Genomic DNA, 26,535 nt, shown 5'->3' with positions numbered 1-26,535 from the left:
AAGGGAAAGACGGCCTGCATCGGGGGGTCTTGATTGGCGCAGGCGACAGCGTTTCTTAGTCATCGCCGCCACTGTGCAACGGCAAGCCCGTCACTTTGCTTGACTTGCTCTCCTGCCAGTCCGGATGCTCTCGCGCCTCTGCGTGATCCTGGTGGGGTAACCCTCCCTCCCTAGGCAGTCGCCTCGCACCGGCGCCCTATCACTCTCCATTTCCCTTCCCTTGCATAATGGCATCCCTCTCCTCCTGATCCCGCTCGGGCTCCTATCGTGGCTCAGTCAGATAGCGCAGTCAGCAAAGCCCCTGTTCCACGGTAGGCCGCCCTCTGATTCGCTGGACCGCAGATAACGATAATGGGGCCGAGTCCCACGCGCCACGAGTCCAAGTCGTCCGAAATGACGATGGGCCCGGTTTGACATCTCAAGCTCGGACGAACCTCTGGCCGCAGAATTGCATGCTCCATATTCCGTACACGGGAATGTACGGAGTACTGGGGTCTACGCTGCTAATTTTAGACCTTTCACCAATATACGTAAGAACATGTGTCACGAGCATACCACTGTTCAGGCTTCAATCCCACACTTTCAAGTTCCAAGGACGGGTGGAACTTCGGCTGCCCCATCCTGCCGTCGGTCAGGTACAATCTTGGTTTCGTCTCCTCCTAAACCTATCTAGTCAGTTGTGCCGCAGAAATGTTTTAGCCAAGGGCCGGTTGGAGTTTAGAATCGACCAATGCGGGGAGAAACACGGATCATACCCAAACAAATTACAGACGGACGCAGCTGCGATCTGCCGAAGGGTGTCTCGATACGGAGTACTTTCAGGAGATTTACTAACAATCAACAGACCGTGACTAGAATAGGATAACAGGTGCAAAATCTGCACTTTCCTGAATATACTATTCTGCTGATCTGTCTTGCTTCTGCTAGGCTCCTAATCTTGTGCATGAACCACCACTCTGCACCATGCAATAGTGTCACTACACTTGACTCGATTTTGAAATAGCGCCTTAATTTTCCTTCACCAGATAAGCCATAAGCCACCAACAAATACAACCCTTTACGACTCACACACGGAATATCAACTAAACCACTCTAAACATAGTACCATCCCCCATCGGAGCAATGAAACGCAAAGTGGAGATTTCCCACTCCACCCCATTGGCCTGTGACAGAAGAGTGGATTGTCAAAAACTCTCTAATAAGAGACAAAATGGCACAATCATCAAAGTCAGTACGGAGTAGTATCCAAATATCAATCTAGAATTAGATAGTTAATGCACAGGTCACTTGACAGATAACAACCAAATACCAGATAAGCGCTCTCATCTAGATACCTACTAGTTACCTAGAGATGGATAGATACATCCCAATACCCGGAACATTGCAGCAAACCTACTTAGCCTAGTTAAATCTAAAATTACCCCTTTCCCTTCCCTTTTCTTTTTCTGTCAATTCAGTTGGGACTCAACAATGCCAAATCAACCAACCAACCAACAACTACTGAAATGAGGTAAATTTCCGACCGTGAAAGGATCACTGATCCTTGTAGGATGACTTAATTCGCGCGGGATCCTACATTCACCTGTACCTATACCTACTATGTAGATAGTACTTATCTTAGGGACCGGACCCTACGCACCAATTTACTTGATCTACCTAAGGTCACAAACCCCTAAATAACACTCTCATATACACACCATACTCCATACTCCATACCCTATAGATAAATATATAAACACCCACTCAAAAACAATACAGAGGTATATAATTAACACGCATTCTCCACATGCAAAAACACCCCCGGCAAGCCAGACCCTTTACACACGCCCAATCCATCCGACACGCGGACCACCGCCTGTCGTACAGAAACGGTTAGTCCGATGGGGCCACAAGCGCCAACTGCGATTTCGCCCCCGGCTTGTAGGACGGCGTCTTCGATGGGACCGTCGAGGGAGGGGCGGCCTGAGTGGTAGGATATGTGGGCGGGGGAGAGGTCTGGGGGTTGTTGGTGGTCTGGGGAGGGAGGGGGGAGTTCTTTGATTTCGTCGTCGTCGTCATTTTCGGCTTGGTTGTTGGTATTGGATAGGCTGGGCACAGGGGAGGCTTTCTCGTCAGTACTGTCGAGCCAGTCTGGGTCCTGCGTAATGAAAATCTTAATCCGGATTCGGATACTGGTATCCTGGAGCTTGTGTAGTGCGGCTTGCAGCTCGGGGAGCACCCAGGCTGCTTGGCGCTTTTCCTTGATTACCCAGAGGAAGAGGACTTGGCGGAGAGGTAAAGGGCCGGTTGTGGCACTATGTGCGACGTGGAGGAGGTGGGCGAGCGTGAAGGTCACACCTGTTCCACCGGCGATGAGTAACAGGGAGTCGAAAGTGGTGAAGTCGGGGGCGGAGCTGTGGTAGGGGCCGTCGATTAGGGCGAGGTAGGAGCGTTGGGTTGCTGCGGATTCGGGGTCGAGGGGTTTGGCGGTGGTGATAAGCTTTTTGGTGAAGCCTTTGTGGGCTTTGAGGAGTAGGATTAGTTCGTTGTTGTGGGAGGAGGGGATGGAGAGGATGGTGGCTGGGTGGGAGAGTTGGAGGCCTAGGCGTGGAAGGGATAGAAGGATGTGTGAGCCTGGCTGCCAGTTTTGGATCTGGCGAGATGTGATTCGGATTTTGGTCGCGTTGCCGTCCAAGGCCTCGAGGGTGGCGTGGGGAGGACGGGAGTTGGCATAGGTGTAGAAGATGAAACGCAGGAGTAGGGCTGCGAGGTAGATGCCCGCGGTAGCGTAGATGTATCGCTGGGAGGTGGGGGCCGTGCCGGTGTCCAGGTGGTAGGACAGTGCGATGATGAAACCGAAAAAGGTGATTATATGTTGTACGACGAAGAATTCGTAGCTCATGTGTCGGAAGGGGGCGAGGGTGGTGAGATTCATCCACAGGATGAAGGCGTAGGCGGCGATGCCCTTGGTGGGACAGTCATCTGTGTCCCACTCAAGTTTGCTTATATTGTAGAGGTCCCATCCGTGGTTTTGGAAGGCGAAATGAAAGGTTGAGAGGAGTAAGAGACCGCGGGATACCCAGCGATGGTAGACGTTCAATCGGACATATGGAATCCCACAGAGCATGCCAATCAGGTTTCGTTTGCCTGCGAGAGCCACCAGTAGGGGAATCTGAGCAGCGGCAAGCCATCCGGCACGAGCGCCGAGGAACTGCCAATGGCCCGCGCCTGGCATGTCGTTGTTGATGAACTCCAGCGCGATGATGAATGCAAAATAGGCGAGGATGATGTATATGGGTCCAAGGGGTGGGATTTTCACCCAAGGGGACAGCACGCGTGGAGTCCATTGGAGATACGATGGCTCTCGAGCCAACGCTGTAGTGGTGGCGAGGAATGTGCTTAAGTATGAATAGAGGTTGGCGAGGTATGGGTTCTTGGTTATACTTGGTTGAAACCTAAAAGCAACTTGTTAGCCCCAGGCCGTAATCTGAAAACAAATTAGTTGACTCACCTCAGCCTTCGAACCACCGGCGACATCCGGTTGATAATAGCCACCACGGCCACAACAACAATAACCCCATACCAGAAATACTCTGCATAGCGGGCCCCCAAGATCGGCAGATATTCCAGATGCTTAAGGTCATGCAGAAAAGTCTCGACCTGAGTGATATTGGAAAAGTCGAAATCAGATGCACGGAGGACGCCGTAATACGTCCCCCCGACCATGCCCTCCATCTGCATATTGACTGACGACTCACCACGGCGGGGATAAATCAGGACTGTGTGAAGTCTCCAGGCTGAAGTGAAGGTCTTATAGTTTGGATGGGCCCCACCCACCTTGAGCTTAGCCTCTCTAGCGCCGGCTACGTCGCCTTGATCTCGTAATAATCTGCTCACAGCAGAGCACATTTTCAATCGATTCCATCCTATTAGACGGCTGGCAGGAGCAGCAACTGCCGAGGGTGTAGTACTATTGCTTGTTCATGTTGAGTCCCCGCACCGTGACCGGGACTGTCGGCTTAGCCTGACGCTTGATACCGGCACCATGCACTCCATTACAACAAGGCTGACTTGGCGGTGACATACCAGAAATGTCAAGACAAATGGAAACTCCTGACTCCGCGTAGTCATTTCTGGTGACATGCCAGATACTCTTACCTGTGATCAGATGATAGATATTTCAATCCTCATGCCCCGCCCAACAGCGCACTGCTCGACTGCATCTACTTTACTACCAAAACAACAAGTTATCATTTGAATAGCAATCAGCATGGAGCCAAGCAAAATGTACAATCTAGTCCAATCTCGCTATAGCGAACTAGCCTCCCGATCCTTCACCGAGCACACAGCGGTCGCTGAAAACGTGGCCAAAGCCTTCGGGTACCGCCCATCGGAGTTACGCTCCATCCCCCCAAACGCGAATATGGGCCTGAGTTGCGGGAACCCCGTTGCAGTAGCCAATCTGCAAGCAGTGAGTTTCTAAGCCCCCGAAACGTACGCAATAGATATCTAGATCTGACTCCTGGTCAGGGCGAAGTCGTGATCGACCTGGGCAGCGGTGGAGGCATGGACGTTTTGCTCGCGGCACAGAAAGTCGGGCCCACGGGGAAAGCAATCGGGGTGGATATGACGCGCGTAAGAACGAACCATCCCAGCGACAGCCTTGGATTTGGATCCAGCTTCATTTTCCCAACCGTACTTATATTGTCAGAACATGATCGAGCTGGCGCGCGAGAACGCCAAGAAAGCCAACGCATACAATGCAGTCTTCCTCGAGAGCGCCATCACGTCGATTCCACTGCCGGATGCCACGGCAGACTGCGTGATCAGTAACTGCGTGGTGAACCTGGTGCCGACGGCGGAGAAACCGCGGGCGTTCAGGGAGATGTTTCGTCTGTTGAAGCCTGGGGGTCGTCTCGCCATGACGGATATTCTCGTTTGGAAGCCGCTCCCGGACGGGATGGCGATGGATTTATCCTTGTATGTTGGTTGTATTGCGGGAGCGAGTCGCGTGCAGGAGTATGAGGAGTATTTGCGGAATGCGGGTTTTGAGCGTATGGATCTTCTTGGTGTTGGTTAGACAATGCTGATTTTTCTAGAGGTTATGATTGTCGATTGCCAGAAGGACCTTAATATCTACAAGGAGGTATTTGTTGATCAGGATGAGGCTAGCTGCGGGTGTTGTCAATCTGGGGCTGGGGGCTCATTGAAGTCAGGTCAGTCGATTGCAGAGAGAGCGGAAGTTAATCTGAATGAATGGGCTGGTCAGTCTTGCATATCCCTAGCTGGTTGAAATCTACTGACACCAGAAGGCTCGTTTGAGATCTATGCCCTCAAGTCATAGCTGAATGAAAGGTTATGACGAGCTGTGTATTTTCGTTCACTCGGCTGATCATGTACTGCAGAATGTCAATACGCTCACTATTTCTCCTTGTTATACACCCTCGCGCAGAACGCTGGTAGTAGGAGAAATCACGATATAACTTTCAATGTAGCCAGAAGTACCTTGTCATCAACCCTGCACCCCTCACCTGGCGTGGTACTTTCATGAAAGCCGTGCTGCATTGAAATACGTATGACTTGCAAATCCACTTCTCTTCGATTACATTGGGCAATCAAATGATACGCAAGTGTGCACGGGGTTGTGCTCGCATTGTCACCCGTCAAAGCTCGTGTGAGCAGATCTGTCCTGCCAGGGTTACCGTGTATGTATTCTGCTTGCAGGGCATTTATATTGTTCCATTCGATACGTTCTGGTTGAGGATCGGTTCCCAAGGTCACAATATCCTCCAGCATACTCGAGTCTTGACCAACCTGTGTCACCTCCCCAGGGGATAAGTTGGGCGACATCAAGGGCTGCGGTACGGACAGTTCGCTCGAAAAGACCTTCGTGACCTTCAAGGTCAGTATTTGATACGAAGACGCTGGCAATCCGCACCTCTTGTGGAACCGTAGACGGAAATTCGAGACCCGGCATCGCAAAGTCGGAGGCACCACCCAAGGCCACAAGCCGTAGCTTGAGCAAATCATTCTCAAATTGTAGGTTCCGCAATATAGATAGGTGAAGCAGATTCTCCGTAGTGCGCGTACTCTCGTATTCCTTCACCAGTGTTTCCAGGCTCCGGATGTACTCTTGTCGACGTGCCCGTGAGCGACGTTGATTTTGGCGAATTCGCGCAAGATCCTCGCTCTGAAAATATTACCGTACAGGTAGATGGAGTAGTTGAAACAGCATTTGGCGCAATACAAACCTTAGTCTTTGATTTTGGTCGTGGCATGGTGTTGAGGTACCTGGATGAGCACAGGCGAGATGTCTAGAACCGGAATTCACTTTCCTGGAGTATTTGTTCAATGAGCAGGTTTATGATGTGAGAACAAGAATATAACAAACCTCATAAGATCTTATCGAGGGTGACCACTCGTAGATACTACCAAGTACTATTATGCCAACATATTGGGAAAAGGGGTAGCGGGCCAATGATAGACTGGCGGTATGTCACTGCTCGGTTCGTGGCAAACGCAGAGGATTGGCTGGATGGCTGCTTGTCAACTCTTCTGAATGCTTGGGGTAAACCATGGTAACCCCATGCCCAGAAACTATGCACTGCATGTCACTGATGAGTGCTGGTTGGTCGATAAATAATATTGACTTTGCGCAGGCGCGGTCAACAAACTGTCTGGGTTACATGTATCCAAATTCCTGGGCCTGCCAGTTACCAATTTCTCTACCTTCTATCTGTCGAGAGCCTCAAAAGCCATATTTCGAACCATGCAATTGTTTCTCGTTTCACAGCTGAGTTCGGAGCGCAACTCATCGACCCTTGTGTAGTTTCGGAGGCCTGCGATGATACAGGCTGCATTTTCACAGGATGTGAATTGACCAGGATCGGGTTCTTCACCGTACTCCAACACTTGAGACACCGTTTAGACAAGATCAAAGTGCAAGCTGTGGCTTTCAGGACCCGTGTATCCTGTTCTGGCTAATCTAGCGGGGTCTTCCGGCTCACCGACAACTGGCGGGGCAACAGTATCCTGTGAGTTTGTCCGCGGGACTTTAGTTGGGGCGTTGTAACATTGCATTTTCAGACAAACTTCGATTACGTCTTCGGTGGCAGTGCAACGTGTTAGAAGTGTCTGAAGCATTTTCTTTGGCAACATTTCTGCATGCTTCTTGCACCTGCGAAGCGGCCACTCCGAGCTTTTCGAATGACCGGAGCCGTTCCTCGAGGTCTTGGGTGTACTCCTTGCACCGGGCACATGAGCGCCGCTGGTTCTCTTGACTTTGGATTAATTTGGCCGCGCTACTCTCCTTCATGTTCCGTTCTGTTCTAACGGGCTCTCGGTTCTGAGAGAGTCGGTTGGCACTCTGTTGATTCAATCGAACGGGCCACTCGATCTATGCCTAAGAAGGTTAGCTTTTTAGCGTGTCAGGTCATTGAACCAATCAGAATGTAGCAGTGACATACCCCAAGCATGTCCATCTACTGCTGAATTCCCATGATTTCACATCCGCCCGTTGCTTCTCTACATCGCCATGTCGTTTGCTGCCACTTCAAGGGGGAATTACTATACCAGACTTCTGGCGTCATCTCTCCGGTTACAACCACTCCTGTCGTATCCAAAGCACTCGACCAGATTTCTCTCAGCCATGCCGCAAGAGGCAGCAAAAGTCACCCAATCCAATGACAATCATAATTCTCAGCCAGTTCCTAACCATCAAACGCTAGCTCTGCCATCTAGCGAAGATGACCCGATCATCCGGCAAAGATACCGCCCATTTATCCTAAGCGATACCACTGGCACCTGGATCGATAACCTCGAGCTGACCACGGCTCTGGACATGGCGGCGAAGAACCTTCAAGATACCAATGAGAGGCTTCGAGTCCTAGTCCTTTACGGCAGCCTCCGACGGCGGTCATATTCTCGCTTAGTGGCTTACGAAGCATCTCGCATCCTGTTCCGGCTGGGCTGTGATGTCCGCATCTTCGATCCGGACGGTCTTCCCGTGAAAAACGACCATGACCATAACCATCCCAAGGTCCAAGAGCTCCGGGAGCTGAGTGCGTGGAGTGATGGGCATGTCTGGGTCTCACCGGAGCAGCACGGCAATCTGGTCAGTATCTCCCCCTATTGATTCACCGTGAGGTCATGAAGGTTGACCTTCCATTCCCTCCATTAGACGGCCGTTTTCAAGAATCAAATCGACTGGATCCCGTTAAGCACGGGTAGCATACGTCCGACTCAGGGTCGCACGCTTGCCATCGCGCAGGTATGTGGCGGATCGCAGTCCTTCAATGCCGTCAACTCGCTGCGTATCCTGGGGCGCTGGATGCGCATGTTTACGATTCCGAACCAGTCCTCGATTCCAAAGGCCTATACGCAGTTTCCTGATGAAGGCCATCCCGGAAATCAACACCTCCTCCCGAGTGGGAACCGGGATCGCTTAGTGGACTGTATGGAGGAGTTTGTCAAATACACTATTCTCATGCGGCCGCATATGGGGCTTTTCGGGGATCGGTTCAGTGAGCGGGAAGAGAAGAGACGCAGAGACTGATAATAGAGCATGGAGTTTCTGTGAGTGCATGTATATATGTTTGACAGTGGAAGGAAATCGTAGTACATATATAGATTTGAACATATGGGAAGAAACTATCGTCGCTGAGAACCTACTATCCTAATCGCAGTCCTTGAGAAATCAATGTCTTGCTACTGCTTTAATTAAAATTCCGTGATGCCGTAAGGACATCATAAGACATTCTGAAGTCTGAGCCGACAAAAAATACAAAACCTGCCCTTGTTCTACTAGATCATATTGCGGGCTGTAATGCTCTATGGGTACTGAACCACTGATTCACGCCATCTAGATTTAGTTACTGCCGACGGGTAGAGAATGTCACTCCCTAAACATGATTGGCTATTTCCTATGTCCTTCAGGTCCCATCACTTCCACCAGCCCTAGCTACCCTCAAAGCGGTGCCTGGCCCATGTCAACCAATATAAAACCCCCCATCAACATCACAGCAGCAACAACATCTAATCACTACACTTTCTCAACTGCAATTCCCTCAAACCCACTTCCACCCAGAACCTTCTCCAGACAAGCTAAGATGCCCCCCAAACCCCGCATCCTCTTCCTCTGCATCCACAACGCCGGTCGCTCCCAAATAGCAGCAGCCTACCTCACGCGTCTCGCCGGCCCCGCCATCGAAGTGCGATCTGCCGGGTCCGCGCCCGCCGAGTCCATCAACCCCATGGTCTATGCAGCAATGTTGGAAGAAGGCATCGATTTGTCGGATCAAAGACCGAAGATTCTCACCGAGGATGCGGTGCAGAACAGCGATGTGGTTATCACCATGGGTTGTGGAGATGCGTGTCCGTTTTTTCCGGGGACGAGGTATTTGGATTGGAAGGTGCGGGATCCGGCGGGGAGGGGGGTGGGGATGGAGGATGTGAGGGTGATAAGGGATGAGATTCGGGGGAGGGTGGAGGGGTTGGTTGGGGAGTTACGGAGGGATGGGACTATTGTTTGAGGGTTGGTTGGGATGGGAGGTTGATGGGTTGTAGGGTTCGAGGTTGGTTTAAAGGGGTGGATGATGGAGATTAGAGGGTAATGATTGTTGACTGAATTGTTATAGATATTTGCGAAGAGGGGACTATGGTAGTAGATAATTACTGCATGATGAAAGTGGTCGAGGATATATATTATCAAACTTGATTGGCTCCTGATTGCAAGGCAAGATCCGACACAGTAGTGAGATTCTCTTCTGTCACGCTCACCAACATCCGCGAATGATGGTAGAAGTGTATTGAGACGAATGACAGTCCACGAAAGGGATACCAACCAGCTGATTAAAGTTACAGTTGAGTTTGAACCGAGTCCCGTACCGGAAGGCTGGCCTGCTAGCTAGCAAGATTATATCCAAGTATCCCTTGCAGACTATTCAGATGCGACGGTCATTCTCTGCTCGTATTCGGATTCTTTCTCCGCTGCCATTGAACAGCATGCGAAAGAGCCATTGAATGTGCCGCCTGGAAATCGGAACGCAGCGGTGGCCAAGAGGCGAAGAGAAATATGTAAGAAGCCATTGTTCTTAGTTGAACATGGACATTAGAATGGGAGCGTTGCTTTAGTGGGCCATCTTGGTAAGGCGTTGCGGGGATCTTGACGGTAGCGAGATTAGCGCGACACCTGAAAAAGTCAGAAGACTCAAGGCCAAGGAAACGAAATGGAAATATACGACAGCGGCGGCCAGCACGTGCCGGGATCCGCGCCGAAAGAACGCGGCCCCTGGTTCCTGGGCGGCGTGTTTACATGTTTCCCTCCTGGGTTGCGGGTCGGCATGCGCCTTGAGGTATGCAGCCATTCGTCAGGCACTTTGTCCGCCTTCCACCAGCTTGGCTGTCCTTGGTAAATCCTTTAGCTACTTGGCACCGCAGCTTTCATTCCTGCATGCTGTACACCATACAGTGGGCAACTTTCCTGTTCGGCTTGATTAATACCTACTGACCGTCCGGCCGCTTACCTTGCAGATCTCATTCCCGTAAAGCGGGCAAACTTTCCTCGCCCAGAAAGGGGCACCGATGTGATGCTTCATGAGTAGCGTCTAACGGAGAAGGCGGAAAGTTTAAGATACATAGGGGGCAAAAAGCAAACATAGACATCGGATCTGGTCTTCTGCAAGACGGAGTACCTCGGTCAAATACCTAGAATCCGCCCGAATGCCCAGGTATGCAGTCATGCCTGGCCCAAGTCGAGGTATGCAGGCCCACTCCGGGATGGCGTTCGAGCACACGCATACGCTAGCAACCATCAATTTAAGTCCAGCCATCCCCTCTTCTCGATGATACGAACCGGTGTACCGACCTGGGCCGTCAATCCTTCCATTCGCTCAGGCCCTATCCGAGTCTGCCTCATACCAAGACAGTATACGGCCTGTTCAGTTTGGTTTGGATGGATGCAGTTTTTTTTCGACGCTGTTTGTTTTACTGTGTGAACCTTTAACCGCAGCTGATAAGTGCTGATAATATGGGACGCGTTACGTCTTCTCTTCTTGTATCGATATTATGCAGCCTTCCCCTTCAAACATGGGCTGTTCCCCACGGGGGAGGGAAGAATAACTCAACCTTGACCCCCAGCCCAAGCGCAAGCCCGGGCCCAAGTTCAAGCCCAAGTTCAAGTTCAACTGAGCGAGTCCTATACTTTCCGCCAGTGACCTATGCCCCGAGCCCCTCGTGAGTTCACGTTTCCACTTTGCTGTCCGACATGGCTGACCGAGACAGGGGAATTCCTTTTCTAATCAAAAACGAATCTGCCCAACCCTGGCTGTATCGAAGCGAAGCACCCATCACTCATCCGACACTTTCGCAAGATGCCATTTGCGTGTCATCGAATAGCACATCCGGCTACTGGTATGAACAAATTGATCACGATGGAGAGTCGTCTTTCATGGACTCGAAATACAAAGACAATTACGATGTCTTTCGGAATGTCGTGGATGACTTCGGTGCCGACAATACTGGCGACGAGGACGCCGCCGCCGCTATTCAAGCGGCAATCCAAGGTACAACCAATGAGCACTCTTACCAACATCTTCTAATATTTGTCTTCGCATACAGCCGGACCATCAAACGGACCCGACCGGGGCTCTCATTCCATGGGAACTACTGGACAACCGGCTATCGTCTACCTACCATCTGGAACCTACCTCATGAAATCATCCCTACAGCTATATGTGGGAACTGTCATCATTGGCGATCCCACTGACCCTCCAGTGCTGAAGGCATCCTCTGACTTTGCGGACGATCATATCATATACGGAAAGGACCCCAATTTTGGAGGCACGATCAACTTTTACATCGGGATCAAGAATGTTATACTCGATTCGACTGATATCGATGCGGATAAAGCCATCACTCTCCTTGACTGGACGGTTAGCCAGGCGACTCAGCTTACGAATGTCGGATTCAACATGCCCAACTATAGCAGCGCGCATGTCGGCTTGACCACACAGTACGACTACAATAGTAACTTGATCCTGGTAATTATGACTTGCAGTCCATCCGCAGGATCATAGACTGACTATCGCAGAATGACCTCTGGTTCAAAGGTGGCGCGATCGGGATGAAGTTGAGTGGCCAGCAGTGGGTGTTCAAGAACATATCATTCACTGGCACAACTACCGGCGTACAAGCAGGCGGGACTGATATTGTTTTCTTGGGGTGCCACTTTGAGTCAGGTGATGTGGGAATCGACGCCCAGGGTACGTCTGGATCACTGACGGTAGTTGACTCAACTGGTGTCAGCATGGGTACCCTCGTCTCGTCGTATAGTTCAGGCACTGCAGGCAATTCAATTGTCCTTGACAACGTGCAAAATTCCGGACCCACCGTGAAACTCGGGGGAAGGACCGTGTGGAGTGGAAATGTCCCCGACACCTGGGTCCACGGAAATGTGGTAAGTTGAATCCATACTACATCAGCGGCACAGCTGATCTGAACGAACCGCTAGTATTCGTCCAAAAACGCCCAATACGAGTTATCACAAGGGAAGATAGTCAGCACTTCCCGGTCCTCATCACTACTCTCAGGCAAAAACTACTTTACCATGGCCCCGCCAACGTATCAAGACTACGATGTCGGGCAGGTTCTCAACATTAAGAATGTTCCTGGACTTCCGGTTTATGGCGACGGCGAAACCGATGACACTCGAAACATCAACGATATCTTGTCTCGCTACAAGACATGCTCTCTCATCTACTTTCCGGCGGGCACATATCTTGTGACAGATACTATTTTCGTGCCTGCTGGCACACGCATCATTGGAGATGCCTTTGCATCGACAATCAGTGCTGTAGGAAGCAACTTTGAGGATGAGTCCGCTGTCCGCTCCATGTTCCGAGTCGGATACCCGGGCGATGTCGGCGTCGCACAAGTTAGCGATATGGTGTTTACTGTTGCAGACGTTCTGCCAGGTTGCCAATTGGTAAGTACTTCAATCTCTGATATTTTGGATGGCTTCTGATGAGATGGTGTAGGTTGAGATCAACATTGCCGCCCGATCACCCGGTGATGTTGGTTTCTGGAACACTCATTTCCGTATCGGTGGCGCGGTGGGCAGCCAAGTCGAGAGCAAGTGCACCGACAGCCCCGAAGACTGCAAGGCAGCCTGGGGTCTTTTGCACCTCTCTACTACGTCGTCCGCCTACATTGAAAACATGTGGGGATGGACAGCCGATCATGATCTTGATGGAGACAACCCACAGACTATCTCCACCGGTCGTGGCATCCTGGTTGAAGGTACAGCGGCGACCTGGCTCATTGGCACCGGATTCGAACACAACACCTTGTACCAGTACAACTTTCAGTACGCACGCAATGTTTTCACCGCAATGCAGCAAAGCGAATCGCCATACTGGCAAGGGCCGGGAAGTAGCGCGCTTAACCCAGCCCCGTGGGATGAGTATCTGGGAAGTAGTGACCCAACCTATAGCAACTGCGCTGAGGATGATAGCAAATGCCGTATGGCACTGTTCGAGCGGATCTATGGCTCCTCGGATCTGTTCCTCTATGGGGGCTGCAACTGGGTCTTTTTCAACGACAATGGCGATTGCAGTGGTGACTGTCAGACGAATGCGATTGAGATCGCCAATTCTACTGCCATATATTTGTATGGCACTAACACAAAGAGCACGACCAACATGGTGCTGGAAGGAAACAAGCCGATTGCACTGGAGAGCGACAATGCCGGCGGGTGGGGAGGAGTAATTGCCGGGTATCTGTATGATGCATAGCGGGTCGAGGAGTACATATGAGTCCTGTTCCTATCGATAGTCTAATCAATATTATCTTAATTTTACTGACTGGCATAAATAATAATACGCAAGGGATGCGTCTGTCTCCGATAATAGCTGGCAAGGGACAGTGAACTCGGCAAGGTACGGAGTCCGGAGTAATATCTTAGACATAAGCCACTACTCTGTACTCGTATTATCAGAATCAGGGTCCAGCCATTTCATAATAGAGCAACCATCTACTGCCGATGCCCGTCTAATCAAACACTGAAATAAACACTGTTTAAGACAATATCGAGCTCTCCGTGCGATGAACCGAGGGTCAGAGTGGATCGGGCCGCAAGCTATCCGTCGGTTGGATCGCCATCGGGCGGTGCTCGGTCCATCGCTTCCATCGACTCATCGACGGCCACAACACCAGTCACACTTTTAGCTCTCTGGCAGCTTCACCATCATGCCTCGTTTCAACCATCCTCCAATTGCGAGCGACCATGTTGACGATCACTAGCTGTTAGGTAGGCACCAATGTCTAGTGCTGCTCGATCGGCCCTTTCCTCGTCGGGCCCGCGGTGGCTGGGCCGGGAGGCTGGGAGAAAGACATGGCCGGATAACCAACCCCCCCAGCCGTGATGCCGGCCCAATCCAGCATCCGCCCTTGCTTTTCTACCTGCTGCAATTGCCTCTTATTACCTCGTGGGCACGTTGAGGGTCCGCACCTGGGGAATGTCCATCGGATACTTCCAGTTCCACTGCAAGTGAGCCGCGCACCGCATACATTCCTCGGTTGATTTTCGGCGCCATGCTCGCGGCGGGTTCTGGGAATGTGAGTCTGAGGACTGTCAGTTGTAAGTAATCTAACTTTGCATAACCTTGGCAGCCAGCCAAGCACATATGATGTGTCTTTGAAATCAGACTGACTGATGGCGGGCCCCTCACAGCAAGTCGGCCACAACTGATGCAATCTGAATCTCAGCAGTCCATCGCCGCTTCGGACGACTACTACTCCTTCTCCAGTCCTTCCTCCAGTGCAAGATCGCGAGCCAGTGGTAGTCGACTCACCGTGGCGCGGTATGCGACACCAAACTCTCATCCTCCGACCCGAACTCCATCTCCTAGCGTCTCGCGAACGCATCTGGCCCCGCTGGCGGCTGGTGCACGATCGGAGCATTCCTTGAGCGTTCCGAGTGAGAACAGAAATTTCGCCACACCTGCATCGAGGACAATACGTACAGTTGACGAGCGAGACAATCAACCGAGCCCCATGTCGGACACCACTTCTCGACGGGAACCCAGTGATAGCTATGCGGGACGGCCACCTACGCCGGGGGTGGATGATTCACCATACATTCATTTCGCCATCAGTCAGCTAACGCGTGATGAGGAGGTAGCGGGGCCCAGGCGGCGAAGCTCAGTCACGAGTAATGACAATCCGCTGGAGCCACTGCTTTGGGACGAAGGCCTGGGCTGCTTTATTCGCTCGCCGGGACCGCCGGCAACACCCCCGGTACGGCCACCGCAGCAGTCCTCGGATTCCATAGGGAGGGCCCCTCAGAGCTCGGTCGACCCAGAGTCATTTGTGGCGGTGGAGCCCCCGGAAGACAGTCTGCTGTATCCGCCGTTGGACTTTGTTCCTCTTGTTTTACGGACATGGGCCCTGGTGGCGATCACCCTATGCTGCCTGCTAATGATTGCGGGGATATCTTTCTGCAATGTATGGTCTAGACGGCATCCGGGGCTCTGGGATTATACGGGACTCGGCGGTTCACACTATTTTGTGATGCAATTTTTGCCCCAAATATTGGGGATGATCATCACGATTTGGACGTTTGTGATCCAAGCAGCCCTGTATCGAATCATGCCGTTTGCTATTATGGCATCAGAGCGGCCTTTAGGTTATGTTTTGCAGAATCTGCCAATCTTGTCGCGGAATTTCCTGAAGCCGGACTTTTCTCATTTCCGACATGGAGAGCCGATCGTTGGGTTCTCGCTGTTTACCATGTGGCTTTCAAACCTGAGCACGCTGCCGTTGCTGAGCTGCCTCTTTCAAGCCAAGTGGTACTTGATCGATGGCGAGGGGACCTGGCGGTGGGCTTCAGTTGTGGCCGTCGGCTGGACCCTTGTAGCTATTTATGCGCTGCTGACCATTGGATTTATTCTGCTGATGTTTCGGTTTGTGCGTACCTGGTCAGGGCTGATGTGGGACCCAGTGAGTCTGGCCGATTTAATTTCGATTATCCAGCGATCGAACATCTTGCATGATTTTGAACAATCCGAGACGTTGCCGGATGTGGGCGAATCGCTTGACCCTCGATTTCTCCGATTGGGATACTGGAAACTATCGAATCGAGCGGAGACGTTCTACGGTATCGGCGAGGTGGATGCACCAGTCCGGACGCCGTCTTTACATCGCAAAGAAAAGAACCTCCAGATGCAATCGCATGGCCTGTCACGGGTGTCATTCGACCTTGAGCAGCATGATCTCGCGGAGAAGGAGGAGTACTATCAACATCTGTACTCGCCAGCCATCCGCTACCGCTGGGTTCCGTGGTTCCTCCGCGACAGGTTCGTGATTCTGTGGACGGTAATCGTTGGTGCTCTGTTTATTGCGTTTGTGCTGGTCAGCTTCATTCACGATGCCATCAAGGGCGGGTTTCCTCCGCGATTGCCAACACTACCATCGACGGGCGCCTTTTCCTCATCCAACTTTTGCTATAGCTTCGTCCCGGCTCTGATTGGGAATGTGTTCTTCCTTGCGTGGCAGCCCATCGATGTCTATTTCCGTGCGCTGCAGCCATTCGCGGCTCTGTCTTCTCCGAATGGTGCTCGAGCAGAGCAGAGCCTGCTACTGTCTTATCCGTCCTGCTACCCTTTGCAGGTGACCGCTCTGGCAATCCTCAACAGGCACTTCAAAGTGGCCTGGATCTCGTTTATGAGTACGGTGTCGGCTGCGATTCCTCTCCTCGCAGGAGGGGTGTTTATCGCTCTGTACCACCCGTCGGAAGACGCGATTCGGATCTCGGCACTCATGCCGGCTTTCTACGCCCTGGTGGCTTTCTGCGCACTCTACATGATATCGTTCCTGTGCATCTGGCCTCGTCGCTGTCGCCGTTTGCCACATGAGGTTAGCACCCTGGCCGATCAGATGAGCTTCCTATACCAGAGTCCGTTGCTCGCGGATAAGATACTGCGGGAGCCGAGGAGCAAGGCAGATCTGGTCACCCGCTTGGTCGTGGCACCGCCCGGGGATCGGGAACATTCCATGTACGGCTTTGGCATTTATGTGGGCCGGGATGGAAAGGAACATCTGGGGATCGATCGCTTCGACCGTCCTGGACGGGCGGATATGTTGATCACCACTGGATGTATGCGGAGACACTAAAAGTATGGTTTGTACGATGATTGGGAGGGTTATTGCTTTGCGATGCATGTGCGGCCATCTCACGATGATTATCTTGCTATGATTCTATGTGTTATGATGAGCGATGAGATTCACGACAGTTGCATACCCTTGATTTTGCCCGGATTTTAATGATAATGTGATAGCGATGTACTTATGAGTGATGATGTTGTTTCGGTCTGCTTATCCTTATACACTACTTATTGGTGATGTTTGTTTGATATCCTGAATGCATTGATGACGATTGGCTTGCATTTGACATATTTCCACTGCAATGTTGATTTAGACAGAACTCTGCCAGTTATGTACACCACTTATGTATCTTATGAATCTTATCAAGCCTGATAAGATGCTGACTCATGCCACGTGAGCGATCAGCCAGGCAGCCGTGCACTTGACAGGCCGGATCCAACGGTCTTGATCCGCACCACGGGATGCGTCGGGGAAATAATAAGCGACAGCCATCTGGTGCAGCGATCTGAATTATGGGCCCAGTAGGATCCGTTCCGAGAACTGTGCTTGCGTGGAATGACCGTCCAACCCAAGCTGCGTACATCAACGATTAGCCGCCTAGAGCTACACCATGGTATACGGCGGGAAGCCGAGCACGGGGTGTCAGAATTGCCGGAAACGTCGCATCAAAGTAGGTGCAGCTCCACATGTCGATTGTTTCCCGCTGACGAGGTAGTGTGATGAAACACGCCCGCATTGCAAAGCATGTGTTCGGACGGGCCGGTCCTGTCCGGGGTATCCCCATCCCCTTGATGTCGTGCTGAGGGACCAGGTCGCATTCCGTCGCAAAAAGCGCGATACGTCTAGTGCGGTCTCAACTCCGGGAGCGGTGTCAAACCAATCATCACCCGCCGTGGTAGCATCAAACGATGCGTTGTCCAACAGCAGCTCCAATGCCAGTTCGCCATCTGGCCCACTACTGCCCGCGCAGTCAGTCCCCAGGGCCCTATTCCTATCCATCGAGGATACCGTGACCTCGATGTTCTTCAACTCGTTCATCTACTCGCCGAGAGATCCGCTGATCCTGCAGGGATTCATGGATATCCTTCCGGATGTTTTTATCTATGCGCAGCCGGGGTCTCCGTTGCATGTCAGCACCCTGGCGGTGTCATTCTTTTCGGTATCGGCTTGGACGGGGAATCGGGCGTTTCTTCAGTCGGCGGAGCAGTTGTTTGTCAAGGCGTTGGCTAAGACGAGGAAGGCGTTGCAGGGCGATATTAGTCGGAATGTGGATGATATCTTGATGGCGATTCTTTTGCTGTCGACTTATGAGGTATGTCACTCTACGTACAGACAGATGGGTGCTGACCAGCAGTAGGAGTTTTGTGCCATGAAAGAGGGCAGATATCCAACGAGAACGCATCTGCGGGGTGCTGTTGCCCTGGTTAACAGCAAGAGTCCGGCTCAGCGGTCATCCATTTTGTCTTTGACTTTAGAGACTGCCGTGCAAGTTCAGCTAGTACGTTAGTCAGTCCTCAATTGAATGCAGTAAACTGACTTGCCAGGTCAAATCATCCAAAGGCCTTCCCTATCCCACCATGGCCACTCCAACCGTATGGCGCACAGCCCCAGCCGCGCCCCAGACCGCAACCACACAGCTCTGGATGGCCACCTCCGAGCTCGCCAGTCTCCGCCAAGCATGGGACCAATTCAACTATGCAAACGCCTACCACATCAAAGAAGTCGAGGAGCTCCTCGCACGAGCTATCCGTCTCGACGCCCAACTCGAAGCCTGGACCTACGCACTCCCAACACACTGGAAACCCGTCCCGGCGACCTCCATTCCCCCCTCCGTCCGACAGGCCGGCATGTACAAGAACCGCTGCGACTGCTACACCGACATGTGGGTCGCCGGAACGTGGAACTTCTACCGGGATTCCCGCATCGTCGTACAGAATATCATCCGCTGTTGTTTAGAGCTGCTGCCGGGTAGTACGTCCGAACAGATCCAGGCGTCGGTGGAGATGATCTACAGATTGTCGCTAGATATGTGCGGCACAGTGCCGTATATTCTAGGCAGCCAGACGATGTCGGTGCATGTGGGGCAGGAGAAGATCGAGTATCCTGAGGCTGATGGACGACGGGTGACGGCGGCGCATCATCAGACGGCCGCGTTGATCGGGGGGTGGGTGGTCTCGTGTCACTTGTCGAATTTGCAGCTGTTTTGTCGGGATGCGGAGTTGAATGCGTGGGCGGGGGTGCAGAAGGAGCGCGTGTTGCGGATATATACGTTTGGAGGGAACCTTCATAGTGCAGCTAGTGCAGCTAGTGCAGCTTCATAGTGCAGCGTGTGCAGCTGCAGAGGTGCATACATATCATTAATGTAATAGATGTGTATAGTATTCGATGGAACATGGTATCATCACATGACCTGACTTTCCCGATTGGTCATCATCTCCGCAGAATACTCTGCGTCAGTCACTCTCCATTGCTCTCCTCTCCTACCAGTACTCTAGGTAGAGCTAATACCTGTTCCAATCACACTTCTACACTATCCATACGTTTTCACCTCCTGGAACAACCGAACCACCACCACCACCACCACTACTACCAATCTCACCTCCGAATCAACCACCAACCACCTCCTCACCACCTCACCAACATCACAATGCTCTTCTCACTCTTCTCCTCATCCTCCACCACCTCGACCCCCCAACCAACCACCGAACCACAACAACAACAACAACAACAACAACAACAACAACAACAACAACAACAACAACAACAACAACAACAACAACAACCCCCCACTACCACCCCCCCTCCACAAAACCAATATACCCGCTCTCCCACCGATGAAATCGACCCCCCCCTCCCCAAAATCTGGACCCCGCGCACAAACCTAAAACTCCTCCTCTCCGGCCTCGCCTTCTTCACATTCAGCATCTGGAGTACACGTCGCGCCACCATCCGAAAACATCTCGCCTGCATCCCACCCTTCTACACCAGCAGCATATACCATAAACCGAAGGTCAGTGGGGGCGCGGAAGCCTTCGAGGCGTTGCATTTGGCGACGATGAATGTGTTGAGTTTTGGGATGATGGTGACGGGGGGGGTGTTGTATGGGTTGGATGTTAATGGGGTGGAGGATATGAGGAGGTTTGTGAGGAGGGGGGAAGTGGTGGGGGATGGGGGGTTGAGGGGGGTGGATGGGGAGTTGGAAAGGGAGGTGGAGGGGTGGGTTGCTAAGGTGCTGGGGGAGAAGTTTGGGAGGGAGTTGCAGAGGGAGAAGGAGAGGAGTTTGTTAGAGGCGGAGGGGGAAGGGAAGAAGGAGTAAAGGTTTGGATGTATACGGTGGTCTATGTATGATTCTTCTCTCCACTCGATTTGTATAAGCATATGCATACACTGCATCACTATCGGTCCATCTGCTCGTATCGTTCCCGCGCCTGTTGCTTCGTCTTTGCCAGGAATTCCTCGTACCGGTTGCGGGTATTCCGTCCGGCCTCCTCCGTCGCATCGCCTAACTTTCCCCCCTGCGCCCCAAGGCCCACGCCCTGTGCATATACTTCGGTGGCTATCGGCGCCGTCATGCCCGTGCCTTGCGCACCCAGACCAGCGCCCGTCCATCCCATCTTGCTGAGGAGAGATGCCCCCTTGGAGGTGGTTTGCACGGGTTCTTCTTCCTGGGGAGCCGAGGCTGGGGCCGGCCGGTTCTTGGCTGCCGGCTTGGCCGCCGGCTTGGAGCTGCCAAATGCCTTGCGGCGCTCTCGCGCCCGGTCACGGTACTCCGTGGGTGCGGCGATAATGCCGTGCTTGATCAGCTTTCCCATCGCCTTGGCAGTGAGTTCCTCGTTTTGCAGATTGCCACGATGCAGTTGACTGAGACGTTCGTGGCGGTTGACCTCCGCCGATGACTTGAACTGGCGCATGCACAGGTAGCAGCAGTTGCGGTTGGGATCGGCGTAGGACTGGGTGGGCGGCGCCGCATCCGACGGAGACGCTCCGCGGTCCGAGCCATGCTCCGTGCTCTTGTCATCCGCGTCTTTCTTCTGAATCCCGTGCAACTCGGCATGGCGGTTGCTCCAGAACTGCAGATGCGACGGGACGGCCATCTTCTTGGCGCCAGCCGCGGATGCAGCCTCCGCCTTGCGCTTCTTGGCTTTTTCTGCCTCCTTGGACTTGCTCTCGGGCTGAGCGGGTTTATCCTTGGGATTGTCCAGATCTGCCGTCGACACGGTAAGTTCGGTCACATAGGCTTCTTCATCCCAGTACATGAGTTTCAAGGCCGGGCTGCTCAGGGGGCTGAAGGTAAATCGCTCGGTGCTGGCAGTGGGATTGAGGACCGGAACAAATACACCCGCATGGATGTAGCTGACGAGAACTGGCCGAGATGAAATGGTGAACTTTTCGAACGAGTTCAGCCGGGTTACGGCAGCTTGGGCATCCTACACGGATTAGCAGTGTCAGGATCAAAAGTGATGAACATACCTGGATAGTCGCAAATTCGGCAAATCCGTAGCGCCAACTGTCGTTGGTCCGGCGGTCTCTCACCAGCAGAACACGGCGGATAGAGCCATCCCGAGCACCCAGGTTCGAATCGCCTGTCGTAGAAGCCACCTTGGCTCCTTTTTTCCCAGTCCCCGGGGCATCAGCACTAGACGTAGGACGGTACAGCTTGGCAACTCCCTTGGCCAGCAACTCTTCTGTCACAGAAGGCTCCAATCCGCGGAAAAGAAGGAACTGAGAGGCTTGATTCTCTGGCGCCGCATCGTTGTCGCCATGGTTCTCCACCTTGGGTGCGGGCAATCCAGGGGGGCCTGCCGGTCCAGCATCTACTTTTGTCAGTAGAGTTCAAACTAGGACACAAGAACATACCAGGTCGTGGCCCTTGACACCGAAAGCATTTCTGACGAGTAGAGTAATTGACAATACCACACTGCAAATGTTAGCCACGCACACTACCATGCTCAATCTCCTGTCTGCAACTTACCATCACGCAGTTCCAATCCGCCTCCGCGCGGGCACGAGCGCGGTCTTCCCTTTCACGGCTGTATGCAATGCGGACTTTCGTACCGCGGTCGTTCTGTGCGCTAGGGCCATGCAGGTAGATCGTAGGAAAGTTGCGCTCGAGAAAAGCGCGGGAGAAATTGAGACTTCTGAATCGCAAGAAACCCAGTTGTCGGGAAAGCTCTGCACTCATTAGCAACGCAACACAGAGAATGTATGCACCCACTCGTCTGCCGGTCCCGAATGACCCGGACGTCATCCAGGCCTTCGATATGATAATAATCTTTAAGTTCATTCGTAATCTGTAACCACGTCGGCCGGAACCCGGCGACATATTCTCAGCCTTTGCCATCAAAAGTGGGAGCAGACTCCCAGGGAAGGAGCTGTCGAACGTCTTCTTCCACCATATCCACCGGTAGACCATCCATCATCACCTCCCTGCTCTCGTGTCCAAAATGCGGCTGTCGGCGGCGAGGACTGCGGCTGCGACTGCTGTAACTTCTGCTCCGGCTGCGGTATCCCGGGGAGCGATATCCCTCGCGGTCGCGATCCTTGTAGGCTGGTCGGCCTCGCCGGGGCGGGGGCGAGCGCGAGTGCCGTCGGTAGTCATCGCGGTCCCGACTGCGGTAACGAGAGTCGACTCGGTCTCTGGAGAATTCGGGTCTTCTGTCCGCGGCTGGCCCTCGGGGAGGCGAGCGCGGGAGATCTTCTCAGGGCAGTGAGTCAGTAACAGCTAGATGTGAAGAGATGGACGGCTGTCCAAGGAAAGCATTCGCTCTGTGCTACTGTTGCGGGGGGAGAGCGTATACCGCCAGGCGAGCGCGATCGGGAGGGCGAACGATCGTCGTACATGCGGCCGTCCCGGTCGTCACGGCGGGGCATAGGTCGGTAGGAGGGGCCAGGCAGATACCTGGATTCCTCGGGATGAATATGCGACATGAAGGCGATGGTAAGATTGAAGGTATCGATATGGGGGTGGAGGAGAGGAGTGGACTTCGCGGCGAGAAAGCGCCGATTGGCAGAAACCTACCGCCTTGCCGTATTCAATGGTTGGACCGTCTCGATTCACTACACAGTATAGGAATGCGTTGGCAAGTCATTACACAGACATACCAGAAATCGAGTCTGAGTGTTGTCTCCATAATTGGTGTTACTTTATGATCACTGGTTGGTTGATGCACCAGTCCGTCTACCAAGGCACGAAAGATTGTTGCATTTCCTCGGCAGGGATACATATTCTCACATCGGACTAACTATCGGTGGACAGGAGTTGATGTCATCTCTTACTCCAGACCATTTCGTATCCCATCAACTTCGGCTTGAATGGCACCCTGCATGGTCATGACAAATGCTGCTTGGCATCCGACACCGTGGCTGTCTTATGAAGGAATCCTGGTGCCAAGCGCCCGTGCTGTTCGGCTTCTTACCTCCAAGGCTTGATCATGTGGTTTAACAGGTATCGTGGCTAAACTAACTGGGGTCACGTCCGCTGTAGACTCAAATTCGAGATTAGAAGCGTAAGAGTATCGATGTTGCCTGATGGAGTCCCACTCAGCCTTATGCCCAGTCTTGGCGGGTTGCCATGTTTGTATTCATCCGTGTTTCATGAAAATGCTCGAGTGCTTCAAAGGCTGTCTGATAATCATTGCAAGGTGGCATATTCTCAGTCTGTTCACAGTAGTAGCAGATCTGCAGGCGTAGGAGATAGGTAAGGGAATGAGGACGGAACCTCGAGATGCCCAGGGTCCGACTCCGGTTCCCAGCCAATGGGCATCGGACCGCCCCGTAGGGCTGAGCGTCGTTGTTGGAACTTGGGATCTTTCTCGCTTCCTCCAGTCCCTGATTCCTGCTGCCTGGCGCTGGCATCCAATCACCACTTGCATTGGTGGACCCTGAATGGGTTTGTGCTCACTAGTTCGGTCGAACGATGTCACCCTGCCGGAAATCCGAGATTATGTTAGGCAGCATAAATGAAATTCCACGATGGGCATTTGCTGCGCCTTGCCTGGAGTGGCTCTGCCACCTCACAATAAATTGCTCTAAATTGAATTCGGGCATTACATGCAAAAGAAATTGCCGGTGCTCCGAGTGTGACCCATCCATGAACTTGACTATAAAGTGACCTGGGGATCCCTTCATGTCTTTGGCACTGTGCGATCGTTGACGTGTCATTTGTGGAACTAACAGCCATGAAGCTAACGAGCGTTTCTACCGCTCTAGTCACCCTCGGGTGCATCTCAGGTATTCCGGCCCCAACAATGCTCAACGGCAGTACTGATACTGTCATCTATCATAGGAGGTGTCGCCATTCCCACAGCACTCGACCTCACTTCTACGGGAATCTCACCACGAGCACTTTCCAATGCACCCGATGGCTATACGCCCGCTAATGTCTCCTGTCCGGCTAATCGACCGACCATTCGGAGCGCTTCAACCCTGTCAGCGAACGAGACAGCATGGCTCGATGTACGGCGTCAGCAGACCGTTTCCGCAATGAAAGACTTTTTCGGACATATCAACATGAGCTCCTTTGATGCTGTCTCGTACATTAACAACCACGCCTCCAACATCACCAACATCCCGAACATTGGCATCGCCGTGTCGGGTGGTGGCTACAGAGCTTTAACTAATGGCGCCGGTGCAATCAAAGCATTCGACAGTCGAACGGAGCACTCGACCGAGACCGGACACCTGGGTGGTCTTCTGCAGTCAGCCACATACCTGTCCGGTCTTTCTGGAGGTGGCTGGCTTCTAGGATCAATCTACATTAACAACTTCACCACCATCTCGAACCTCCAAACCTACAAAGCAGGCGAAGTCTGGCAATTCCAGAATTCCATCACCAAAGGACCAAAGACGAATGGGCTGCAAGCCTGGGATACAGCCGAGTACTACTATGACCTGGCAAAGGTCGTTGCCGGGAAGAAAGATGCTGGCTTCAACACCTCCTTCACCGACTACTGGGGTCGCGCACTCTCATACCAACTCATCAACGCGACCGACGGCGGCCCAAGCTACACGTGGTCCTCAATCGCCTTGACCCAAGACTTCAAGGATGGAAAAATGCCCATGCCCCTCCTGGTTGCCGATGGCCGCAACCCAGGCGAGACCCTCATCGGCAGCAACTCAACCGTCTACGAGTTCAACCCCTGGGAATTTGGCAGTTTCGATCCCTCCATCTACGGATTCGCTCCCCTCGAATACCTCGGATCCCACTTCGACAACGGCGCAATCCCCTCCAGCAAGCCCTGCGTCCGGGGCTTCGACAACGCCGGATTCATCATGGGCACCTCATCCAGTCTCTTCAACCAATTCATCCTGAAACTCAACACCACCGACATCCCCTCCACCCTCAAAAAAGTCCTCGCCAGCATCCTCGCCGAACTCGGCGACCGCAACGACGACATCGCCATCTACTCCCCCAACCCCTTCTACAACTACCGCAACGCCACCATCGACTACGAAAAAACCCCCGACCTCAACGTCGTCGACGGCGGCGAAGACAAACAAAACCTCCCCCTCCACCCCCTCATCCAACCCACCCGCAACCTGGACGTCATCTTCGCCGTCGACTCCTCCGCTAGCACTCCCAACAACTGGCCCAACGGCAGTCCCCTCGTCGCCACCTACGAACGCAGCCTCAACACCTCCGGCATCGCCAACGGCACCGCCTTCCCCAGCATCCCCGATAAAAACACCTTCATCAACCTCGGCCTTAACACCCACCCCACCTTCTTCGGCTGCAACAGCTCCAACATCACCGGCCATGCCCCCCTCGTCGTCTACCTCCCTAATTACCCCTACACCACGTACTCCAATAAATCCACCTTCCAACTCACCTACGACATCTCCGAGCGCGACGACATGATCACGAACGGCTATAACGTCGTCACTATGGCTAACGCCACTAGAGATACTTACTCCGATTGGCCCACTTGCGCGGGCTGCGCGATTCTCAGTCGCTCGTTCGATCGTACGAATACCCCGGTCCCGGATGTTTGTTCGCGGTGCTTTGAGAAGTATTGTTGGGATGGGACGCGGAATAGTACGACGCCGGCGGCGTATGAGCCGTCGATTCTGCTGGCGAGTGCGAAGAGCGCGGGGATGAAGAGCGCCGCGCCGGGGTTGGTGTCGCTTTTGGTGCCATTCGCTGTGTTGGGGATTTGGTTTGGTTAGATTATGTTTGGGTGTCTTCTTAGTACATGAGATATGCATGCCTTCTGGAGATAGATCACGATAGTGATGATTACAACCACTAGTAGAGTCCTACTCTATCCTCGAAATATTACTAACTTGCCAGAACCTGGACCAATCCCAGCACATCCGACCAAGAACGACCCTACATACGTACTTGAAACAAACCCCGCAAGAAAATTAAGTTCACTTTTTAATTAATTCCTCAACTAA

At 52.7% G+C, this 26,535-nt stretch overlaps 11 protein-coding genes across 11 annotated transcripts; 8 read left to right on the top strand and 3 right to left on the bottom strand.

The window, feature by feature from the left end:
- Positions 1 to 1,696: 1,696 nt before the first annotated feature.
- BO80DRAFT_377504 (ferric reductase family protein) lies at positions 1,697 to 3,730 on the bottom strand. The gene is made up of 2 exons (XM_025716703.1): positions 3,491 to 3,730; positions 1,697 to 3,434 (listed from the first exon to the last, which is right to left on the bottom strand). Exons 1-2 carry the CDS (start codon positions 3,718 to 3,720, stop codon positions 1,769 to 1,771), a joined length of 1,896 nt encoding a protein of 631 aa, XP_025577173.1. The 5' UTR covers positions 3,721 to 3,730; the 3' UTR covers positions 1,697 to 1,768.
- Positions 3,731 to 4,249: 519 nt separating this feature from the next.
- cyt19 (putative arsenic methyltransferase Cyt19) lies at positions 4,250 to 5,323 on the top strand (the record flags this gene model as incomplete). The annotated part of the gene is made up of 5 exons (XM_025722567.1): positions 4,250 to 4,450; positions 4,510 to 4,614; positions 4,691 to 5,033; positions 5,079 to 5,243; positions 5,292 to 5,323. The coding sequence occupies 5 exons, from the start codon at positions 4,250 to 4,252 to the stop codon at positions 5,321 to 5,323; spliced, it is 846 nt and encodes a 281-aa protein (XP_025577172.1).
- A 319-nt stretch (positions 5,324 to 5,642) lies between these two features.
- On the bottom strand, positions 5,643 to 6,257 carry BO80DRAFT_443096 (bZIP transcription factor; the record flags this gene model as incomplete). The annotated part of the gene is made up of 4 exons (XM_025721320.1): positions 5,643 to 5,668; positions 5,730 to 5,874; positions 5,918 to 6,169; positions 6,231 to 6,257. 4 exons carry the CDS (start codon positions 6,255 to 6,257, stop codon positions 5,643 to 5,645), a joined length of 450 nt encoding a protein of 149 aa, XP_025577171.1.
- A 1,257-nt stretch (positions 6,258 to 7,514) lies between these two features.
- Positions 7,515 to 8,610, top strand: BO80DRAFT_377500 (putative arsenic resistance protein ArsH). Its single transcript, XM_025716702.1, has 2 exons — positions 7,515 to 8,092; positions 8,159 to 8,610. Exons 1-2 carry the CDS (start codon positions 7,628 to 7,630, stop codon positions 8,531 to 8,533), a joined length of 840 nt encoding a protein of 279 aa, XP_025577170.1. The 5' UTR covers positions 7,515 to 7,627; the 3' UTR covers positions 8,534 to 8,610.
- Positions 8,611 to 9,000: 390 nt separating this feature from the next.
- BO80DRAFT_500646 (arsenate reductase ArsC) lies at positions 9,001 to 9,641 on the top strand (the record flags this gene model as incomplete). The annotated part of the gene is made up of 2 exons (XM_025724247.1): positions 9,001 to 9,428; positions 9,615 to 9,641. Exons 1-2 carry the CDS (start codon positions 9,087 to 9,089, stop codon positions 9,639 to 9,641), a joined length of 369 nt encoding a protein of 122 aa, XP_025577169.1. The 5' UTR covers positions 9,001 to 9,086.
- A 1,601-nt stretch (positions 9,642 to 11,242) lies between these two features.
- Positions 11,243 to 13,769, top strand: BO80DRAFT_453576 (glycoside hydrolase family 55 protein; the record flags this gene model as incomplete). The annotated part of the gene is made up of 5 exons (XM_025722023.1): positions 11,243 to 11,540; positions 11,596 to 12,017; positions 12,068 to 12,433; positions 12,488 to 12,961; positions 13,014 to 13,769. The coding sequence occupies 5 exons, from the start codon at positions 11,243 to 11,245 to the stop codon at positions 13,767 to 13,769; spliced, it is 2,316 nt and encodes a 771-aa protein (XP_025577168.1).
- Positions 13,770 to 14,568: 799 nt separating this feature from the next.
- BO80DRAFT_350820 (DUF3433 domain-containing protein) lies at positions 14,569 to 17,148 on the top strand (the record flags this gene model as incomplete). Its single annotated transcript, XM_025715556.1, has 2 exons — positions 14,569 to 14,614; positions 14,708 to 17,148. 2 exons carry the CDS (start codon positions 14,569 to 14,571, stop codon positions 17,146 to 17,148), a joined length of 2,487 nt encoding a protein of 828 aa, XP_025577167.1.
- A 601-nt stretch (positions 17,149 to 17,749) lies between these two features.
- BO80DRAFT_351359 (C6 zinc finger domain protein) lies at positions 17,750 to 19,460 on the top strand (the record flags this gene model as incomplete). Its single annotated transcript, XM_025715580.1, has 4 exons — positions 17,750 to 17,809; positions 17,855 to 18,451; positions 18,497 to 18,637; positions 18,684 to 19,460. 4 exons carry the CDS (start codon positions 17,750 to 17,752, stop codon positions 19,458 to 19,460), a joined length of 1,575 nt encoding a protein of 524 aa, XP_025577166.1.
- A 164-nt stretch (positions 19,461 to 19,624) lies between these two features.
- On the top strand, positions 19,625 to 20,455 carry BO80DRAFT_463086 (uncharacterized protein; the record flags this gene model as incomplete). Its single annotated transcript, XM_025722566.1, has 1 exon — positions 19,625 to 20,455. Exon 1 carries the CDS (start codon positions 19,787 to 19,789, stop codon positions 20,453 to 20,455), a length of 669 nt encoding a protein of 222 aa, XP_025577165.1. The 5' UTR covers positions 19,625 to 19,786.
- A 39-nt stretch (positions 20,456 to 20,494) lies between these two features.
- On the bottom strand, positions 20,495 to 22,813 carry BO80DRAFT_18948 (putative G-patch domain protein). The gene is made up of 4 exons (XM_025714100.1): positions 22,112 to 22,813; positions 21,997 to 22,057; positions 21,610 to 21,953; positions 20,495 to 21,566 (listed from the first exon to the last, which is right to left on the bottom strand). The coding sequence occupies exons 1-4, from the start codon at positions 22,550 to 22,552 to the stop codon at positions 20,535 to 20,537; spliced, it is 1,878 nt and encodes a 625-aa protein (XP_025577164.1). The 5' UTR covers positions 22,553 to 22,813; the 3' UTR covers positions 20,495 to 20,534.
- BO80DRAFT_492094 (uncharacterized protein) lies at positions 22,284 to 26,483 on the top strand (the record flags this gene model as incomplete). Its single annotated transcript, XM_025723748.1, has 4 exons — positions 22,284 to 22,622; positions 22,783 to 22,846; positions 24,446 to 26,252; positions 26,429 to 26,483. The coding sequence occupies exons 1-4, from the start codon at positions 22,584 to 22,586 to the stop codon at positions 26,481 to 26,483; spliced, it is 1,965 nt and encodes a 654-aa protein (XP_025577163.1). The 5' UTR covers positions 22,284 to 22,583.
- Positions 26,484 to 26,535: the final 52 nt, after the last annotated feature.

The sequence above is a fragment of the Aspergillus ibericus genome (genome assembly GCF_003184845.1).
Source record: "Aspergillus ibericus CBS 121593 unplaced genomic scaffold BO80scaffold_11, whole genome shotgun sequence".
Classification (NCBI taxonomy): Eukaryota; Fungi; Ascomycota; class Eurotiomycetes; order Eurotiales; family Aspergillaceae; genus Aspergillus; species Aspergillus ibericus.
Note: the sequence above shows the minus strand (reverse complement) of the source record. Positions and strands in the feature narration are given on the sequence as shown.

Bases quoted from the DNA above. Each gene is read 5' to 3' on its own strand.
- BO80DRAFT_377504 (XM_025716703.1), bottom strand. From the start codon at position 3,720: ATGCAGATGGAGGGCATGGTCGGGGGGACGTATTACGGCGTCCTCCGT. The intron at 3,435-3,490 runs GTGAGTCAACTA...AGTTGCTTTTAG, and splicing joins CCGGTGGTTCGAAGGCTGAG to GTTTCAACCAAGTATAACCA.
- BO80DRAFT_377500 (XM_025716702.1), top strand. From the start codon at position 7,628: ATGCCGCAAGAGGCAGCAAAAGTCACCCAATCCAATGACAATCATAAT. The intron at 8,093-8,158 runs GTCAGTATCTCC...TCCCTCCATTAG, and splicing joins CGGAGCAGCACGGCAATCTG to ACGGCCGTTTTCAAGAATCA.
- BO80DRAFT_18948 (XM_025714100.1), bottom strand. From the start codon at position 22,552: ATGGTCTACCGGTGGATATGGTGGAAGAAGACGTTCGACAGCTCCTTC. The intron at 21,954-21,996 runs GTATGTTCTTGT...TGACAAAAGTAG, and splicing joins GTGTCAAGGGCCACGACCTG to ATGCTGGACCGGCAGGCCCC. The intron at 21,567-21,609 runs GTATGTTCATCA...TAATCCGTGTAG, and splicing joins CCGAATTTGCGACTATCCAG to GATGCCCAAGCTGCCGTAAC.